The sequence below is a fragment of the Leopardus geoffroyi genome, chromosome A3, assembly GCF_018350155.1.
Source record: "Leopardus geoffroyi isolate Oge1 chromosome A3, O.geoffroyi_Oge1_pat1.0, whole genome shotgun sequence".
Classification (NCBI taxonomy): domain Eukaryota; kingdom Metazoa; phylum Chordata; class Mammalia; order Carnivora; family Felidae; genus Leopardus; species Leopardus geoffroyi.
This window is the reverse complement of record NC_059336.1, coordinates 132,695,603-132,713,539: the sequence shown is the minus strand read 5'-3', so window position 1 is coordinate 132,713,539 and position 17,937 is coordinate 132,695,603. Positions and strand designations below refer to the sequence as shown.

Below are 17,937 nucleotides of genomic sequence, written 5' to 3'. Positions count from 1 at the left end.
ACCAAAGTGTGGTGCGCCCAGACCCCGGCCCGGGGCCAGCAGCACGAACGCCCCCACTTTCTAGCTACAAACCTGACTGTTGCCACCCATCCCGCCAGCCTCCCCTCGGGTCTTTGAGGAGGGACCCCCTGTCCTTTCTGAGGCTGTCTCCTTAAGCCGTGCCCTGGCCGCTTCCTTCTGACTGCTCACTGAATTCAGCTCTGTCAATTTACTTATGTCTCTCGGGTCACTGTGTGCTTGCCAGTCACCTACTAACACATTCTGTCCCTCGAGCCTAAAAAACCTTTCCCATCGAGTTATTGGCTTTGACTCCTTCCTTTTTCTGCCAAACTTCTTGGAAGAATCATCCATATGCACTGTTCAAAATATTTATTATCTCCATCCATTCATCAATCAATCGCAATCAGACATCTGGGCTGATGCCTCAGAAACGAGTCCCAGCAAGACATCTTCCTAAGGGCCTTTTAAACCTCTGGCTCGCGGGCCTCCTGCCCCATCTGACACTCGCACCACACCCTCCCCGCTCGGCTCTCTCCGGTTTTCCTCCTCCATTTCTGAAAACTACTCGGTAATTTTTACTACCTACCTTCCCCTTAGCCTGTCCTCCGAATCGGAATTCTTCGCCCTCGGCTATTGGTGTGTGCGGTGCCATCTCTAAATTTACACGCAGCATTTTGCTTCCAGTTGCATTTTTCTAAAGAGAGGCGGATGGTTTTTATCGTGGACTCAAGAGAAAACCTCTGTTGCTCCCAAGGGGCTCCATTCGTCACCCTCGCCGCACTCTACACATTGGTCTTCCTCATACCGCGACCGCGGTCTCGATCACACGGGAAAAGCTGGGATCTCAGCCCTGTGTCTCGCCCCCCCCCCCCCCGCCCCCATTTTCCTCTGTCTACTGAACATTACCCAAAGGACACCTGGGCACCGCACACTTGACGTGCGGATACCCAGCTCAGTACTTTCAGCCTGAAACCCGGTTTTCATTCCGTATTCTGTATCTCAGTGGTAACACTGCCAGACGGTTCAACATCACGCGACTACTCCTTTCTCCTTTGCCATTAAATTAGTAACGGAACAACACCGTGGCATAGGCCCATTTTCCTGTCTCATTCTTAGACAGTCTGTGAGTGACGTGGCTCGAAGTCGGCCCGGTTCTCGCTGCCCCCAGTTCAGGCTTCATCACTTGTGACTGGCATACTGTATAGTCTGTTAGCTGATCTTGGGGGCCCACTTACTCTCTGCCTTTTCTCCCTAAAACTGAGATATTTCATTAATAGTTTCTGAGAAAGAGGGAGTTTGTATTTTATTTTCTTTAAAAAAAAATTTTTTTTTTTAACATTTTTTAATTTTATTTTTGAGACAGAGAGAGACAGAGCATGAACGGGGGAGGGGCAGAGAGAGAGGGAGACACAGAATCAGAAGCAGGCTCCAGGCTCTGGGCCATTAGCCCAGAGCCTGACGCGGGGCTCGAACTCACGGACCGCAAGATCGTGACCTGAGCCAAAGTCGGACGCTCAACCGACTGAGCCACCCAGGCGCCCCTTTATTTTCTACAACAGACACGAACTGCTTTTACTGCATAGAAGCATGCACACCATGGGGTGGAGGGGCTGGAAACAGATTTGATGGTGTTAATCTTAGCGTCACGACGTTCCCGGGCTCCAGTGCTTGGGCCGGGGGGGGGGGGGGGGGGGCGGGGGGCCTGTCTGCTGCTCCCCCCCGGTCACCCTCCCGCACTAATCACGCTTCTCTCCGTTTCCACACAGCATTCTTGGGCCGGCACGCCACTCCTCCTGGACCAGCATCCTTCCCACCCTGCTTTAGGGGCTCATCTTTTTGCCCTTCAGAAGAGCAGTTTCGCTATGACCTCTTATTAAGACTTCCTAAGTCTCCAGAAGTTCGATCCCTTTCGGTCTTCCGTGCTTTACGCACGCCTCTTCACGGCTCACGGAGGACCAGCTAGAATGTGAAGGCTCCAGGACGCGAGCTGTGCCTTGTGTTTCCATCCCCCGGCTCTGGACTGCACTTTGCTCACACTAGGCAGGCACTCAACGAACATCCGCCTGAAGAATGGGCGAGGAGAGAGGCTGATGGATGGATGAATAAACACAACGCACAGCACACCACAAGGCACATAAATGTGTGCCGACAGACATATGTATCTATCTGACGCCGTGTCACTACGCCAAGCGAAGAGAGGGACTCACTCAAGTACCGAGTTAGGACTCGTCGTTCACTTTTCCCTTCACAGAAGCAGTTTTAAAGCCGGGCGGGTCCGAGTGAACACTGAAAACACAACATACTCAGTTTTGATGCTGTGTTTTATGGATTGCCTTGTGGTAACTGAGAGAATAAACGGAAGGCGTTCGCTTTGGTGTTCTCAAGGACAATGGTTCAATGCTTCATTAAATAATATTAAAATATTGCAAGTTCGGGATCTGCCAAAATGATCCAGTCAAGACTAGAACTCAATAAGCAGTTTGTGCCAAAACGCCCAGCCAACTGCAGGCTGTTCAAACCAAAGGGTTATTACTTTCGGCTACGGGACTCCCCTTTTAAGCTCATGGAGTCCTGTCACTTACGTAGTTCTCTACTCAACAAAAAAAAAAAAAAGAAAGAGAAAAAGAAAGAAATGTTTACTTGCAGTGTATTAACCTGGCTATTACTTATCCACTAAATACTCCATCTCGTTTGTTTCTCACATTAATGTCCTGCTACAACCCACAGGCAGAGCAAAAATGTCAAGAAGGTTTACTCATGCCTCCGGCCCCAAATCACCACGTTGCCAGGCTTACGCTAGAGACCGCCGCTCCCAGGTCTCCCTGGCCGGTGGGCTGGAGTAAATGATTCTTTCTCAGCAGCCCTGGCGAGGGTAACTCCCCGAGATGCCCAACACGTGGCCAAGGCACAGAAGGTCCCCTTCCACCAAGGTTCATCAAGTGCTTGCTTGGGTCTAGTACTCAGAAGCCAGCAATAGAGTAAACAAAGCAAGACCAAAGCAGCAGATAGTCTAGCAAAGAAACTCCCTCCCCGGAATCGGAACACTACGAACGGCTAGCCTTCCTCCCGCTGCTGAGGCGGACCCCAGGTTAGATGCCTGAGAATAACAGGGACGCAGGGCCAGGCTGCACGCGCTGCCGGCAGGGACGTGAAATGCAGCGGCTTCCTTGAGAAACCGTGTGGCAGCTTCTCGGAAGGTTAAGCATTGCGTTACCACGTGACCCCGAGGAATACAGCCAGGAGAAATGAAAACACGTCCGTGTCAAACCTGGTACGCAGATGTTCGCGACGGCATCATTCCCAGCAACCGAAAGGCAGAGCGACCCAAACGTCCGCCACCGGGTGAACGGGTGAATGGCTACGCGGGCCGGTCTAGGCACACGCCGGAATATTATTTGGCGAGAAAACGAAGGAGGTACCTGCAGACACTACAACACGGATAACACTGGAGACGTTGCGCTAAGTAAAAGAAGCCAGACAAAATGCCACGTCTCGCGTGGTCCCCGTTATCGGAAATGGCAGAGCAGAAAGCAGACAGCGGTCGCCCGGGGACGGGGTGGGCTGCGGGCAGGTGGCGGCGACTGCCACTGGGGGGTGGGGGTCTCATCTGGGAGATGAAAACGTTCTCAAATGAATTGTGAGGATAGCTGCACAGCTCAGTAATTATACTAGACACGGGTGAGCTGCACGCTTTAAGTAGGTCAACTGGATGTTATGTAAATTGTATCTCAAGGAAGTTGTTACCAAAAAAAACAAAAAAAAAAAGTGAGGCCAGTAAAGATATCTTCAAATGATATCAACCCTATTACTAGATTCTTTGTTCACCAACAGATCTTTTGTTTGTCGGAAGCGGAATTTTGAGATGCTCCTGGATTCTACGTTACAGGAGTCCCTTAACATCCGGTGTCTCAGATGCTCGCTAGAAGTTGGTGAGATAAACAGGACTAGCCAGATCTCCGTTCCAGAAACAATCCGGCCTGTCCAACGATGTCCTCTCCACCCTTTCCCTACTTCCTGCCTCTGAAAAACCACAGTTTCCAAACGGGAAGCCAGGAGCTGGAGAAGTACAGGTACGGAAGGGGTGCTACGCCGGGCCTCACACCTCGCCATGTGGCTCCCCCCACCGGCCCCCGGCGGACTCCCCACACCTTTGGGGTCTTCTTTCGAGATCACCTATCACGACCATCTATCACACTCTCATCTTACACATTAATACTCAGCCCAAGAATCCTCAGAGCAGAGACTTACACAACTTACAGCTCGTATACAATCTAGAACTGAGGACCTAGCTTGTTCCTTACTTAGACACAACAGAAACTGTCCTATAATACATACAACAGAATTTTGTTGTCATGTCCTACAACAGAAACTGTCCAAATAATACCTTTTTTTTTTCCCCATGTTCACTTTTTTATTGTGGTAAACTATATTCATGTTGCCGTGCAGCCATCACCACTATCCATTTCCAGAACTTCCTCACCACTCCCGACTCATAAAGTGATTTCTCCCCATTCCCCCTCGCCCCGGCCCCTGGTAACCACCATGCTACTCTCTGTCTCTATGTATTTGACTATTCTAGAATACCACTTTTGCTCGTCTCTCAGCTCTCTCACAAGAGGCTTAAAATTTCTGCCAAATTGTCCAAGTGACTTTTTCAGTAATCAGGTAAGCTGAGAGAGGGATAAATATAACTGCACTTCTAATTAAAAAAATAACTGTTTTTTAAGAGGGAAAGAATGTGTTACCTGTTGATTACCACTGTACAGAAGACTACTGAACTGCGGGGCAGAGAATAAAATGGATATTTGCAGGCCGGGGAAACGGGGAAAAAACAAGAACAACAAAAGCAATGTGACTTTCATGGTGGACAAGTGTTCTCACTATACTGGCCACTACCCAGAGGGCTAGACCCTGGGTCTTACTGTATGTAAACACCACCCCAAAACGCTGTTAAAAGTCATCTCAATAAAGACAGTGTTATTTCCCCTCAAGCTTATGGCGCTTCCCTGACATTAACTCCAAAGATGCAAATCCACCCTTGGGGCGACACGGCGGAGAGGAAAAGCAAGGCCCCGGCCACATGGCCAACTCGACTTGGGGAGGCACGAGAGCAGCGTTACTCACTTCATCAGCTTCTGCTTTGTGGCAGAATCTTTGAAGCTCCTGAATTCCTCGCCTGCTTTGATCTCGTAAAACTGGGGCTTGAGGACCGTCTGCCGGTCCTCCCTGAGCTGCTCCTGCCGCTTCACCTTTTCCTCCTGGTGCAGAAGTCTGCGCTGCTTCCTGACCTCTTCGACCCAGTCTTTTTCATCATCCGAACTCTCAGAACTTTCTGCATCACTTGGTTTTCCTTCCGGTTCTTCCTCCTCTTCCTGAAAATAAAAATAGTAAGCGGCAGCTCCTTTCCCCCCGCCAAACCCCGACCTGTTATTTTCTGGTGACCGGCAGTCGCCCACTGCGATACGTGACATCGCGCGCATTGGAGAAAAGGCCTTTCGTCAAAGATCGACTTCTAAGCTGAAGGTCAAGCCAATTACATCACAAGGGTCTGAAAGGCTCTTCTAACTCGCACAGAAAACTCTATTAACGAAACACGAGTAAACACAAGGACAAGGAGTACGTTACTTTTTCGTGAAGTTCTTGTTGCTCCAAGAGTCTTAGTTTCCTCTTCCTTTTTTCACTCATTTTTGAGACAAGTGGATTCAAAAGCCTAAATTCTTCACTCTCTTCGTCCACCTGGAAGTCAGGGTTCTCAAACATAACTTTAAATCGATCATCAGTGAGAATACTAGGAAGGCTCTATGAGAAAAAGAATGCAGGAATGTAAAGTTAGTATGAATAAAATCTGACCAGAAAGATGGCCTAAAGATATTTGTCAATTATAAGTTAACAAGCTGCATGAGGCATTACTTTAATTATTAGGGAACTTCTTTAGAACTCGTTTCCAGAACTTTCTAACTGCCCTTGGGTTTTCTCTCCTACTCACAAACAAATTCTATTAATCCATTTCAGACGGTATGTATTACTTGGCCATTCAACATAATGAGCTAAGAATAAACCTCTTTGGCTTAACTTTAGGCTTAATATATTGAACAGAATTTTCCTCAATTAACATTTTTTCATGAACAACACTCTTCAAGGAAATACATGTTTCGAAACACAGCTTTTTAGGCAGAGCTACTATACTGAAATAAAATTAGTGACTCTTCCAACTTCATTGAAAACTGTGAAGGGAATAATACTAATAATACTAAGAAGAATTAACATGGTGGGAGCTGCTGGTCGAAGCTTCCTGACTCTGAGTGATTTGGAAACGTAAGGGAAGCTTCCACCTCTTAGAGGATGGCCTCCTCATTTTTTCCATAGGCCACTGAATTGTTCACAACGGACGCAGAGTAAACCTGACACAATAAAACTGCTATTGAGACTCATATGAATAGCTCAGGGTTCTGAACAGAAACTTTTCTAGAACGTATTATAAACGTATCTGTTCACGCAAACAGAAGACAATCCTCTACACTCAGTGCTCTCCTAATAGTTTTTTATCTGCTATAGGTTTGGAAACCAGATAAATCAACCTACTGAATACAGTCTGTAAAGTAAACAGCCCGAACGTGGGCTGAATAGGCTAACCCATTCATGGCGGGTGGAAACAGCTGGGTTCTGAGCGTGGTACGTAGAATACGGCTACACAAAAATCTGCCAAATCGTGAGATGTTGACGGACTTTGGCTATTTGTTCCTGGTAGGCACCTAAAATCTGATAAACGCTTAACCTAAATTTCTGTGACACACTGAATACGTATTTAAGATATACCGAACAAGTCTTCCCTGATTAAATATCATTTCCGAGACAGATTTAGGTTCAAGGAAGAAACAAAAGATAGGTAAGATCCAGTTCCTGATCCCAAGGTAATCTAAGGAGAAACAGAAACACAGTAACAGAAACAAAAGCCTGGACGCCGCAAGGCTCCTTACGAAGGATGCTAGGCAGAGTTGCAAGTGCTCTGAAAGCGAGAGGTAAAGGGTAACTCCCACAGGAGGCACATGAGAAGGGTTCACCGGGGATGCGGCAGACGGAAAGCCGAAAGCATTTCCAGCCCACTGAGGAGTGGTGAACAGTCTGATGACACAAGAATAATGACAAAATTTGGAAAAACATGTTTTGATCAGGCCAGACTGTAACGGAAATCAACACTGTAAGACCGTGCCCTTTATTCTATAGGTGAGGGGACTACTTGGGAGGGGAGGAGGGGGAGGAGGAAAGAGGTGACAGAGGTGTGCTCCAGGACCCCTGGGTGACAAGGAGAATTCTGCACTGAGAGCCCTCGGCAGCGCGGTGCCTGATGGACTGCTGAGGGAGAAACCAGTCACGTTGTGACTACCAGACTGCTTTAGGAAACCGAGAGAAGAGACGGGGCCTATCTTAGAGCAGTGGGATCTAAGGGCGGGAACAAGTACGGTTGGAGCAAAGGGTGACTATGAGACACAGTTCCACATCAGAATGGACAGATGCAGCTACAGAGGAGCCGGGAGCGGGGAGAGTGAAAAGCAGGGTGTGAAGTCTAGCTTAAGGGACTGGAAAGTCAGGGCTACCAGGAGTGGGGACCCATCACTGAAGATCATCAGAAAAAGGTGTAGGGTGGAGTGAAGGACGAGAAATTATGTTCCAGAAACCAAGATGTCCTGCAGTAGGTGCATGGATGAACCATGGAGCATTCAGACAACTGAACGGCATTCTGTGCTAAAAAGACATGAACGACCAAGTCATGAGAAGACACGGAGAAATCTTACGTGCATTTTACTAAGTGAAAGAAGCCACTCTGAAAAGACTTCATATGTATGATCCCAACTATATGGAATTCCCGAAAAGGTAAAACAACGCAGACAGTGAAAGGTCTGTGGTTGCCAGGGGTTGGGGCGGGGGGAACAGAAGGACGAATGGGATTTTTAGGGAAGTGAAAATACTCCGTATGATATTCTAATGGTAGAAACAGGTCATTATACATTCGTCCAGACCTACAGAATGGACAACACCAAGAGTGAAGCCTAATGTCAACTGTGGACTCTGGGTGATTCTGATGTGTCAGCACAGGTGTATCCATTGTAACAAATGTCCTCTCTGGTGGGAGGATGTGGAGTGGGGGATGGGCGGTGCATGTGTGGGAGCAGGGGACATATGGGAAATATCTGTGACTTCCCCTAAATTTTGCTGTAAACCTAAAACTGCTCTGAAAAAAAAAATTTAGTCTTTAAGGAGAACGTCATCTGGTTTCTGATGAACACCATTAGATGTCTGGGAACAACACAGCAGTCTCAAGTGAGAGAAGGAGGCAAAATTGTACACGTTTTTAGAGTTACCTGTAAATATAGGATAGGTGACATTGCCAAAGATCCAAATATTTTCAAATGAATAGCAGTTAGCCTATCATGCATTTACACAATGAATGAATGAATGAACCCTAAAAGAAATATTTTCCTTTTCATCCTACTGTATTTATTAAATAATCATATGTAGTACCAGAGAAACATGTTAAAAAAGAATATACTGTGGGGCACCTGGGTGGCTCAGTTGGTTGAGCGTCCAACTTCGGCTCAGGTCATGATCTCGCGGTCCGTGAGTTCGAGCCCCACGTCAGGCTCTGTGCTGACAGCTCAGAGCCTGGAGCCTGCTTCGGATTCTGTCTCTCCCTCTCTCTCTGCCCCTCCCCCGCTCACACTCTGTCTCTCTCTCAAAAATAAAGTTTAAAAAAGCTTAAAAAAAAGAATATGCTGCTAGCATTAACTTTTTTTCTTAATCTTAAAAAATAAATTGTACTGCCTAAAGACAAGTTATGTTTTGCATGAACAATTATGAACTACTAACTCTTCGGACCTAGTTATAAAAATATCTTCCTTGGAGATTTTTCCTAGTCTGTTTGTTTTCACAGCTGACTTTAAAAAAAAAAAAAAAAGGAGTAGGATAAGATGAGTGATATTCTACAGTAGTTTGTAAGTGTCTGGGTAGCTATCTACCCTTGGAAGATACATGTACACATGCTCAACACCTGCCATTCAAAGGTGGAAACACCTGGAAGCATCATTATTCCCAGCCCTGCTTCCAAGATTTGAGTAGGATGTTTATTCTGAATATTCTGTCCCAACACAGTAACATACAAGGAATGCTTCATATTTAAAACAAGTCAATTCCTTTAATGCTATGATATCTATGAAATTAATGCCGCGATGGCTATGACGCAGACTTCTGGGTAAAGATGGTCTGAACACACACATCTCCTTCTAATCTCTGCCAATTCCATTAAAACAACAGAAAATGGACTTTAAATGAAGACACGACCCTTAAGGATGAGGAGGACAAAAAAGGAAACAGGAGCGGTGAGATTCTGGAAAGAAGAAAGGCAGGCCTCAAACCTGCCCTGTCCACGGAGAGGCTTCTTCCCTGGAGGGGAAGAGGCGACAGTGTCGTCTGGGACAGCAGGACTCTGAGGGCCAGGGGAGCGTGTGGCACGAAGGGGCTGCACACTAATGTCACCCTTCCCCCCAAGCCGTCGTGACTAGGGTTCTCAGAATGCTAGGAGCCGGGCGTCACCCTCCAGGCAGCAGAACCTGACCAGCCAAGAGAAAGGCCAAAAGGCATCGGTGTTTGGAGCTTCCCCGAGGAAACAGCGTGGCCAGGTCACCACACGGTGCGTGGGGAGTCCTGCCTCCCCACCTCCGAGTTTCCATTCAGCTTTTTAGACCTTTCACTCTTAAATATAAACAAGTGACCTGAGGTCACATGAGGAAAAACTACTTAAAAAAAATTTTCCCCCCCAAAATTCCGCCAGCACCGAAGAGCCTGTTTCTGGATTCAAAGGGCCCACACAGTGGCCGGCACTGAGGGCTGGGTTAACAGAGGGAAGGCAGTCCCCGGTGCAGGCTCAGCCCTCCGCGGGCACTTCTCCACTCTTCCTCCTCCTTGCCCGACTCCCTTATTTTGGAGGAGAGAATCTTAAGGAATTTCCCGAGGAAAATAAGCACATAAATGTAATGTGTGGTTGTTGCTGACAGCATGCATGTCTGAACAATCTCTTCACTCTACACCCTTACACTGACTGCCTGCTTGTCTGGGTTGGAAAGAATATTCCTTCAGAAAGCTAAAGGTTAAAGGTCCCGTAGGCAACATGGGGAGAAAGTGGAGCGAATCCCCAGGATGCCGGCAGCGCACCAGCATGCGGAGGTGACCAGTCCAGAACGGAGCAGGGCCGACACATGGAGAAGACGCTCCGTCAGGAAAAGAAAAATTAATGTAAAAACCGGTACTCATATAAATATCCTGCGAGGAGATGTAGAGAGCCAGCAAACTGGTTCACTAGTTTACCGCTAGTTAAGTAGGGCTAACTAGTGATCACCACACAGAAAACAAACGAAAAGTCAACACTCAGTCGAGGGAAGATGGAGGCTGGACGGGAAATGTAACCATGAAGTGCCTCCAGACTCGGCCTTGGGCGGAAAGAGCACCTGCGTGGTCCTGACGCAAGTGCTGGGTGCTGAGCGTCCCAAGTTGCAATAGAACTTATCGGGAGGGAAGGTCATGGAAACAGGTGAGATGACTGGCCTGGCATTTAAAAGTCAGGGGGGAGCAGCATGGGCAGTATTAGGACCCGAGGGAGCCTAACAGCAAAATAATTAGCTGAAAAGGCAAAAGTATCTCTGGACAGGAGAAAATGAGGGAGGAGGTGGAGGAGGAAAAGGACAGAGGGAGAGCCACCGTTCCTAACAAACCCTGGAGAAATATTTAGTTCCTAAAACTACATGTGTAAAACTGTAATAAAAACCAAGAGCAATTCTTCACTGGTACTATAAAAACTTTACAAATAGTATTTGGGATGTTAAAGCCGATCTGATCCAGCCCGGTGTCTACACACGCACGGCTGCCTCTGTTCCCTAGAGAGATGAATTATGACTTTAAGACCTGCTCTTACTGGTACGGAATAACCCCAGGGCTAAGACACCGCCCCGCGGCTCTGGGCCAGAGCACGCCTGGCCTGGAGATGGGCTGCAGGACAACCCGGGACTGAAGCGCCGCGGAATCCAGCAGAAGGACGTCCACACAAGACTCTACGGCAACAGCGAGAAACTGGGAGAAGAGGCCAACAGCCAGGAAATGGCACTTGTAAGGAAAATGGCTCAAACCCTTCCCGATCAAACGGTTACTCACCGGTGCCACACCTCTCCAAGCTGCCTGTGCACACGGGAAGTCAATTCACACTTGTTGAGAGAACAGATGGATTGACTCTCACTTAACTACAATTAACGCCCCCAAGTGCCTTCGTTTGGCTTAAGATGGCGATGATGCTTCTTGACACTAACCAGTCGGTGGGAGGGCCCCTTCCCACCGCAGGTCCATCATCAACTGAACAGTACACACCTTCTTAGGCTTTAGTTATGTCATGAGGGGCGGCAATATCTGGAAACATATTTCACTGTCCGCCTCCAAGAAATTCCAGTTGGGGCCAAGGCAGAACGAAACCATACTGACTTTCCAATCAGGAGCTACCAGAGCTGTGCGAGCTCCTGAGGGTTTGGAGAACTGCTGACAGATATCACAGACCTTTTAAGTATTCTGCCCATTATGAAGGGTTCTTTCCTCGGCTCATGAATGCTTTTTAAGGTCTTCATTTTAATTCGATGACAATGTAAACAACAGATCGTATAAGCTTTGTCTAAGAACAGCCTCAGATTTCTCGAAAACTGTACTCAAGAGTTTCTGGCAGGAAACTGAGCCCTGATAATAGGCCCCAAAATGGGTCAGGAAGCCACTGAAAAGCAAATTAGGGGCACGTTTTACAAATACCACTTTCTAGCAAAATTTTATCAGGTGGCACAGCTTTTACCAGGACAGCACTTCAGCAGCTAGAGACACAATGCTGTCTGAGGAGAGAGGATAAGAATTTTGAAGGCTGTTCCTCTCTGCACTGCAACAGAAGCAGCACACAGCCTGTCCACAGTACATAGCCTGATGGAGGATTCTTCACAGGATGACCCTCTTACTGTTTTCACAACAAATTTTAAACGCACAAATGATGATGGTTTTTCCCGTTGGCTTTTATGATCATTTTGCATGCTTTCAGTTCACAGAGTCATTTTTACCATCCTGCCCCCGCTGCAGAGTGAGGACTATCACTACGTGTCATAAACCTTCTCTGGCTGCCCCCAAACTCAATGAAAGAAAGGGGATGGCGGGGCAAGGAGAGGGTCCTTTTCCCACATTTTCATAATCACAAGGGCCTTTTTAAAAGGCTTCTGAACTGAGCATACCACACCGCACAGGTATCAAAACTGCAATTTAGTCTTACTCTCTGTAATATTTACATATGTATCACATAGATAAAGACCCATAAGCATAAAACATTGATAGGAAGCATATATCTGCATCCTCCGTTAGCCCCACTCTCTTCCTCCTGAAGCTTTAGGGCCTGCAACCCAAAGATCACTTCCATTTAGCTTACAAAATGACATTAGACGTTATGAAGCTGAGAAGTTAGCTAGTCCCTAGCTAAGTAGCTAGTCCCTAGCTGAGAAGTCCCTAGTCAGGCTCAGGCTGGGCTAACAGGAAAACCCAGGAGAGTGCCCTGAGGAGAGTCAGCGGTGCAGGGAGCACTCACGTCGCTAGTACTTTAAGATACACGTACACACTTAACGCCCTGACGCTAGTTAGGAGGGTGCGTAGATACAGCACGTGCATATAAATGTATGTCGTTAAGTTTAAATAATTGTTCCAATGTTGGCATATTTTTCACATACTGAAAATGGAAGCATAAACATCATCTACGTATTTACTTAAGGTGGGCTTCTGAAAATCAAGATTTAAATAATATAATAAAAAAATGTAGCGGGGCGCCTGGGTGGCTCAGTCGGCTGAGTGTCCGGCTTCGGCTCAGGTCATGATCTCACGGTTTGTGAGTTCGAGCCCCATGTTGGGCTCTGTGCTGACAGTGTGGAGCCTGCCTGGAATTTCCTCCCTCTCTCTCTGCCCCTCCCCCACTCATGCTCACACTCTCTCTCTCTCTCTCTCTCAAAATAAATGATTAAACTTAAAAAAATTTTTTTCAGTGTAATAGGCCAGGATGGAAGGTGCGCAAGGATGAGGAGGCAGAGGGTAAGCAGTGAGTGTGACTCCATTTAGAAATCACAGCACTCCAAGAAGGCCCCCCTCTTGTCCCATCGTTGCACGTTATAGAAGAAAAAACTGTGCCCCAGTGAAGCCCAGGGTCGCCCAGAATGACCCAACCAGCGAGCAAGAAACTAGTGAGCGACGTGACCCTTCGTCTGTAGTCCACTGGCAATTCCTGGAACAGACTGGAACAAAAACAAACACACAAGGAGCTGGCTCATCTCATGTTCACTCACCTCTTTAAAAACTACCCAGAGAAGAGAGAAAGAATAAACAAGCAAACAAGAACCGCTCGAGAGCATAACACAACCGGTCCGAAGTCCCAAGGTTAGGCCCTTTGCTCAGAGTCGGGCCCCGCAGGCTCCTGAGAGATGTGACCTTTACAACTCATTCTAGTAAGGAGCCAAGGCTGAGTTATCTGCCTGCCTGCTCGAAGCAGGTGATGAGGAAGTCTTCAGTATCTGGGAAGATAGAAAAATCTCCCCCTGTCCTGATAATGTCAGCTACATGAAGCGTTTATTTCAGGGCTAATCTTCATCCATTTTCACACTAGTAAAGGAAGTTGAGCTGCAGTTACACAGAAGCATGCATACCTCCTGACAATGCCAAGTCTAAACAAAAATTCGCTACTTCTGGAATTATAAAAAGACCTAGTCAGAACAAAGAAAAACAATAAACAATTTAGGTATTTAACAGCAAAAGGATTAAGTAAACGATACATCCTTAGGAGAGTATATGCAGCTCTCCAAAGAATTTACAAAGAATTTTTAATAAAATGGGAAACCACTTGTGTTATTTTACACCACCAGGATAAATATGTATACAATATTATCTCGCCATCATAGCTTAGAATTTTAAGAGAAGTAAAACAGGAAGGAAATTCAGTAACATCTTAATGATGCCTTCTTTGGGTAGAATTACATAAGTGACACGCTTTTCGTTCTTTTCTATTTTCCAAACTTCTCATATTGAGTGTATACTATCCTATAAGCAGGGGGGGAAATGAAGCTACGTGTATGTTTCAAGAATAAAGGGAAAAGATAATTTTAAGCTACCACTAAGAAAATACAGAAACAATTTATCAATTCTCCACTGCCTTATAAAATCTTACCTTAACTTTCTTTTTCCAGGTAGATTTTTGCTTTTCCTCCTCTTCCTCAATTAATTTAAGTGCCAGCTCTTTGTTAACTTTCGGCAATTTCTAACAGCAGGAAAAAAAAAAGGTGTATGAAATGTCTACAGTTTAGCTTTAAAAGTTAACAGTTCTGTAAGAAGTACAATCTCACCAACAGGTGATGTCTAATTCTCATTTTTAAACTTTCGTCGTCCCCAAAGTAGGAAAGAATGCGGACACAGGGGACACCATCAGGCACGCACAAAGGGACAGAGCCCTCAGCGCCGGGAGCGCTTGAGCTCACGCGGCCCCCTCCTGTGCATGGAGAAGCCAGCTGGGAGAAGCAGTGTCGGGGGGGTCAGCGCACCGGGGGAGGCCCTCACTGTGAACGGGAGGCCAGCAGGCCTGCCGCTGCGGCCCCTGGCTGGGGTTCAGGGCACCCCTAAAACGCTACTAATGATGCCAAATGCACTATCTCCTGCTCCTGCAGTGGCAGATTTCTAAGGGGAGTTCTAGGTGTGAGTCTGACAGCTCTCAGGACAAAGCTGCGAGCTCTTTACTGTTCCCCACTTAGTGTTTATGTCCCCTGTAAAATACAACTTGGACAAGTAATGCAAAGAAGGGGACAAGAGTGCTCCATGTCCCAGCCTCCCCCTTGCCCCCACACACACTCCCAAAAAACAAGTAATCTGGAAAAAGGAAATACCAGCGACTAGCCTTTACTACTGTGTGTACATGTGTGTGTTTATGCACACGTATGTGTATGTACGTATGCACGGGTCTTTGGTACTGTGTACACGTGTGTGTTTGTGCACACGTATGTGTATGTACGTATGCATACGTCTTTGGTACTGTGTGCACGTTTGTGCACACGTATGTAAATGTACATGTGCATGTGTCTTTAGTACTCAGTGTGCGTACATACGTGTTTTGCACATGCATGTATATGTACGTATGTACATCTTTAGTACTGTGTGCAAATATGTGTGTTTATGCACCCGTACATGTATGTATGTATGCATGCGTCTTTAGTACTGAGTGTGTGTACATACGTGCGTGTTTATGCAAATGTACGTATTTGTACACATGCATGCATCTGTGTGTTCATTTATCACCAAAGTTCAGCTACAAACGAGCGGGGCAATAGAGAGAATCAGAAGCAGAGGGCCTCAGCGTCCCTGCCTGCTGGCTGCTGGGCCAACATCGAAAGTTAAAAGTTCTTCCCCCTGGCAGCAAACAGATGGTCAGCACAGCCTGGGGTTCCAGTTTATGGCTTTCTGACCACCCCCCAGGATGCCAGCCCCGGCTGCAGCCCTCCTGGGAAGCCCGGGTCCCAGCGGTAGCCTCAGCAGCCCAGCTCCTCAGGGCCCGCCTCCTTCCTGGTGCTCCCTGCCCCCCACCCAGCCGTGCTACCTGCTTCCTGCAGCCACTGCCTCTCTTATCAATATCCTTATTCCATATCAGTATCAAGATGCCTCAGTTCTCTAACACCTGGCTGACAATTCTTTACGTTGAGTTCTATTAATGTAACTAGGTGGCCTGATGTGACATAATCTGATGGCCCTGATCCAAGCAGACAGCCTAGGGTACTGCCAAATGTCAGAAATGGGAATTATCGAAGCCTCAACACCCTAAACACTGAAAACTCATCCGAAAACTCCATCACATTTTCTTAGAAGGGCCGCCACTATCAGTCCCTCCGGCATCCTTTCCCACAACGTCATGACCACAGAATCCATTACGATCAACCTGTAAAGAGTGTCCACCCTCCTGACCAGTAAGATACACCAAAACTATTAGAAACAGATGTAAACTAAAAATGGGAAGACAAAGAAACGGATGGCAGGTTGTTTTGGAATAACACACAAAATGAAAATTAAGTACTTTCCCCTGGTAAACTCAACAGTGAGCCCAGTATCTACCTTTAACTGGACTCTCTGTGCACGTGTTTCTTCTATCTTCTGTCGGATCTTGTCTTTCCTGTATTCTTCATAAGCAAATGGATTTACCATCAATTTCACCTTTTCAAAGTGGAAAAAAAAGTTCACAAATAAAAGTCATATTTAAGAGCATGTTTCATACACACCATGACTATTATGCTGACAGACTGTTTTACAAATCAAGTATGTTTTGCAAAATGCAAGTAAATAGAAAAGAAATGGCTCATTAATCACATAAAATCAGGGCAGTTTTCTATTTACCTTGTGATAGAGTCTTATATCCATGAAAAATCCATGCATATATGCCCGGAGAAATGGTGACCCAATTAGATGTGTGAGCCCTGGAAAGAGTTAATCACAAGAGGGCAGGTCATTATGACATCTTTTTTTTTTTTTCCATTTTTTTTATGTTTACTCTTTTTTTTTTTTGAGAGAGAGATACAGAGTGAGAGCAGAGGAGGGGCAGAGAGAGAGACAGAAAGAGAGAGAGACAGAATCTGAAGCAGGCTTCAGGATCCAAGCTGTCAGCACAGAGCCCGATGTGGGGCTCGAACTCATGAACCATAAGAATATGACCTGAGACAAAGTCTGACGCTTCACGGACTCGAGCCACCCAGGTGCCCCAGGTCCTTATGAAATCTTGATGAAAAATAAACAGGTTTTCTTGGATTATAGTAAAATTTCACTTCTGATTGATTATCAGAAGATTTTACTCTGGAGACCAGAACCACTAATTTTCATAAACTATGGAGAAAATCTAGTCCATTCTAAGCAGTGTTACTCTTACTTATTTTAAATGTCACATTAAGCATAAAGGTGACAAAAAGTCTTTATGAACTATGAAAGACTGCTAAAGAAGGATCCTTAAGACTAATGGCTCTCAGATTTTTGGATTCCATGGATCAGTTTAATTTAAAAAATACTCCTGGCATCAACAGTAACTTGCCAACTTTCATTGTGCCAGGTAGGAGCAGTGGTGGTGGGGTCGGGGGGCATTATCTCCCATAATTTCCAAACACAAAGCACGCTATCACAACGATAGCGTAGCAAGGGCATGTTCTTTCCATTATTCTCATTTTACAGATGAGAAAACCAAGGCTTAACAGGGTTAAACAAGCTGGCCAAGTCCCTCGGATATGAAGCAGAAGAGGGGGATGTGTACCCGTCAGCCTTCCTCCGATGCCCATGGTGTTAGTCACCACGCGTTCTGTCCAGCATTCTGGCACAATATTCCATGAAACATGTTTTGGGAAATACCATGCTTTATAACTGCCTTCCTCACCCAAAGTAAACACAGTAAGAGAGACTAAACAAGCACCCAAGATGAACTAAACACAGTCTTTTTAAAACCCTGCAAAACAACAATGACTTTTCCCCTCCCATGTTAAGAATGGAGGTGAGTGTGACAGACACAAGTATAAAAATTACACTGAAAATGCTTAGGAAGGCCCAGAAGCAGGAAACTCTTATTTCACCATATTTGATTCAGGGATCATTTTTAAAAAGCTGACTACAAGTCTTTCCTCTTTAAACATTAACATTTAAAGAGTTACTTTGGTGGGAACTGGCAGAAAATGAGTTCTGCCTGAATTAATTGTGCTATGAAATACACCTTAAGGGACTCCTCGGTGGCTCAGTTGCTTAAGCGTCGGACCCTTGATCTTGGCTCAGGTCATGATCCCAGGGTTGTGGGATCCAGTCCTGTATCAAGCTCTACACTGAGTTCGG

The 17,937-nt window shown here is 46.3% G+C and overlaps 1 protein-coding gene across 1 annotated transcript in view; it reads right to left on the bottom strand.

Annotated features, from left to right (window-relative positions):
- NOL10 (nucleolar protein 10) overlaps positions 1-17,937 on the bottom strand; it is a 92,877-nt gene that overhangs the window by 8,932 nt on the left and 66,008 nt on the right. The window contains exons 15-19 of the mRNA XM_045447743.1: positions 16,471-16,550; positions 16,192-16,290; positions 14,267-14,356; positions 5,626-5,799; positions 5,125-5,372 (exon numbers count right to left, since the gene is read on the bottom strand). Of these exons, the coding sequence (XP_045303699.1) occupies positions 5,125-5,372; positions 5,626-5,799; positions 14,267-14,356; positions 16,192-16,290; positions 16,471-16,550 (691 nt within the window). The remainder of the gene's footprint in view (positions 1-5,124; positions 5,373-5,625; positions 5,800-14,266; positions 14,357-16,191; positions 16,291-16,470; positions 16,551-17,937) is intronic.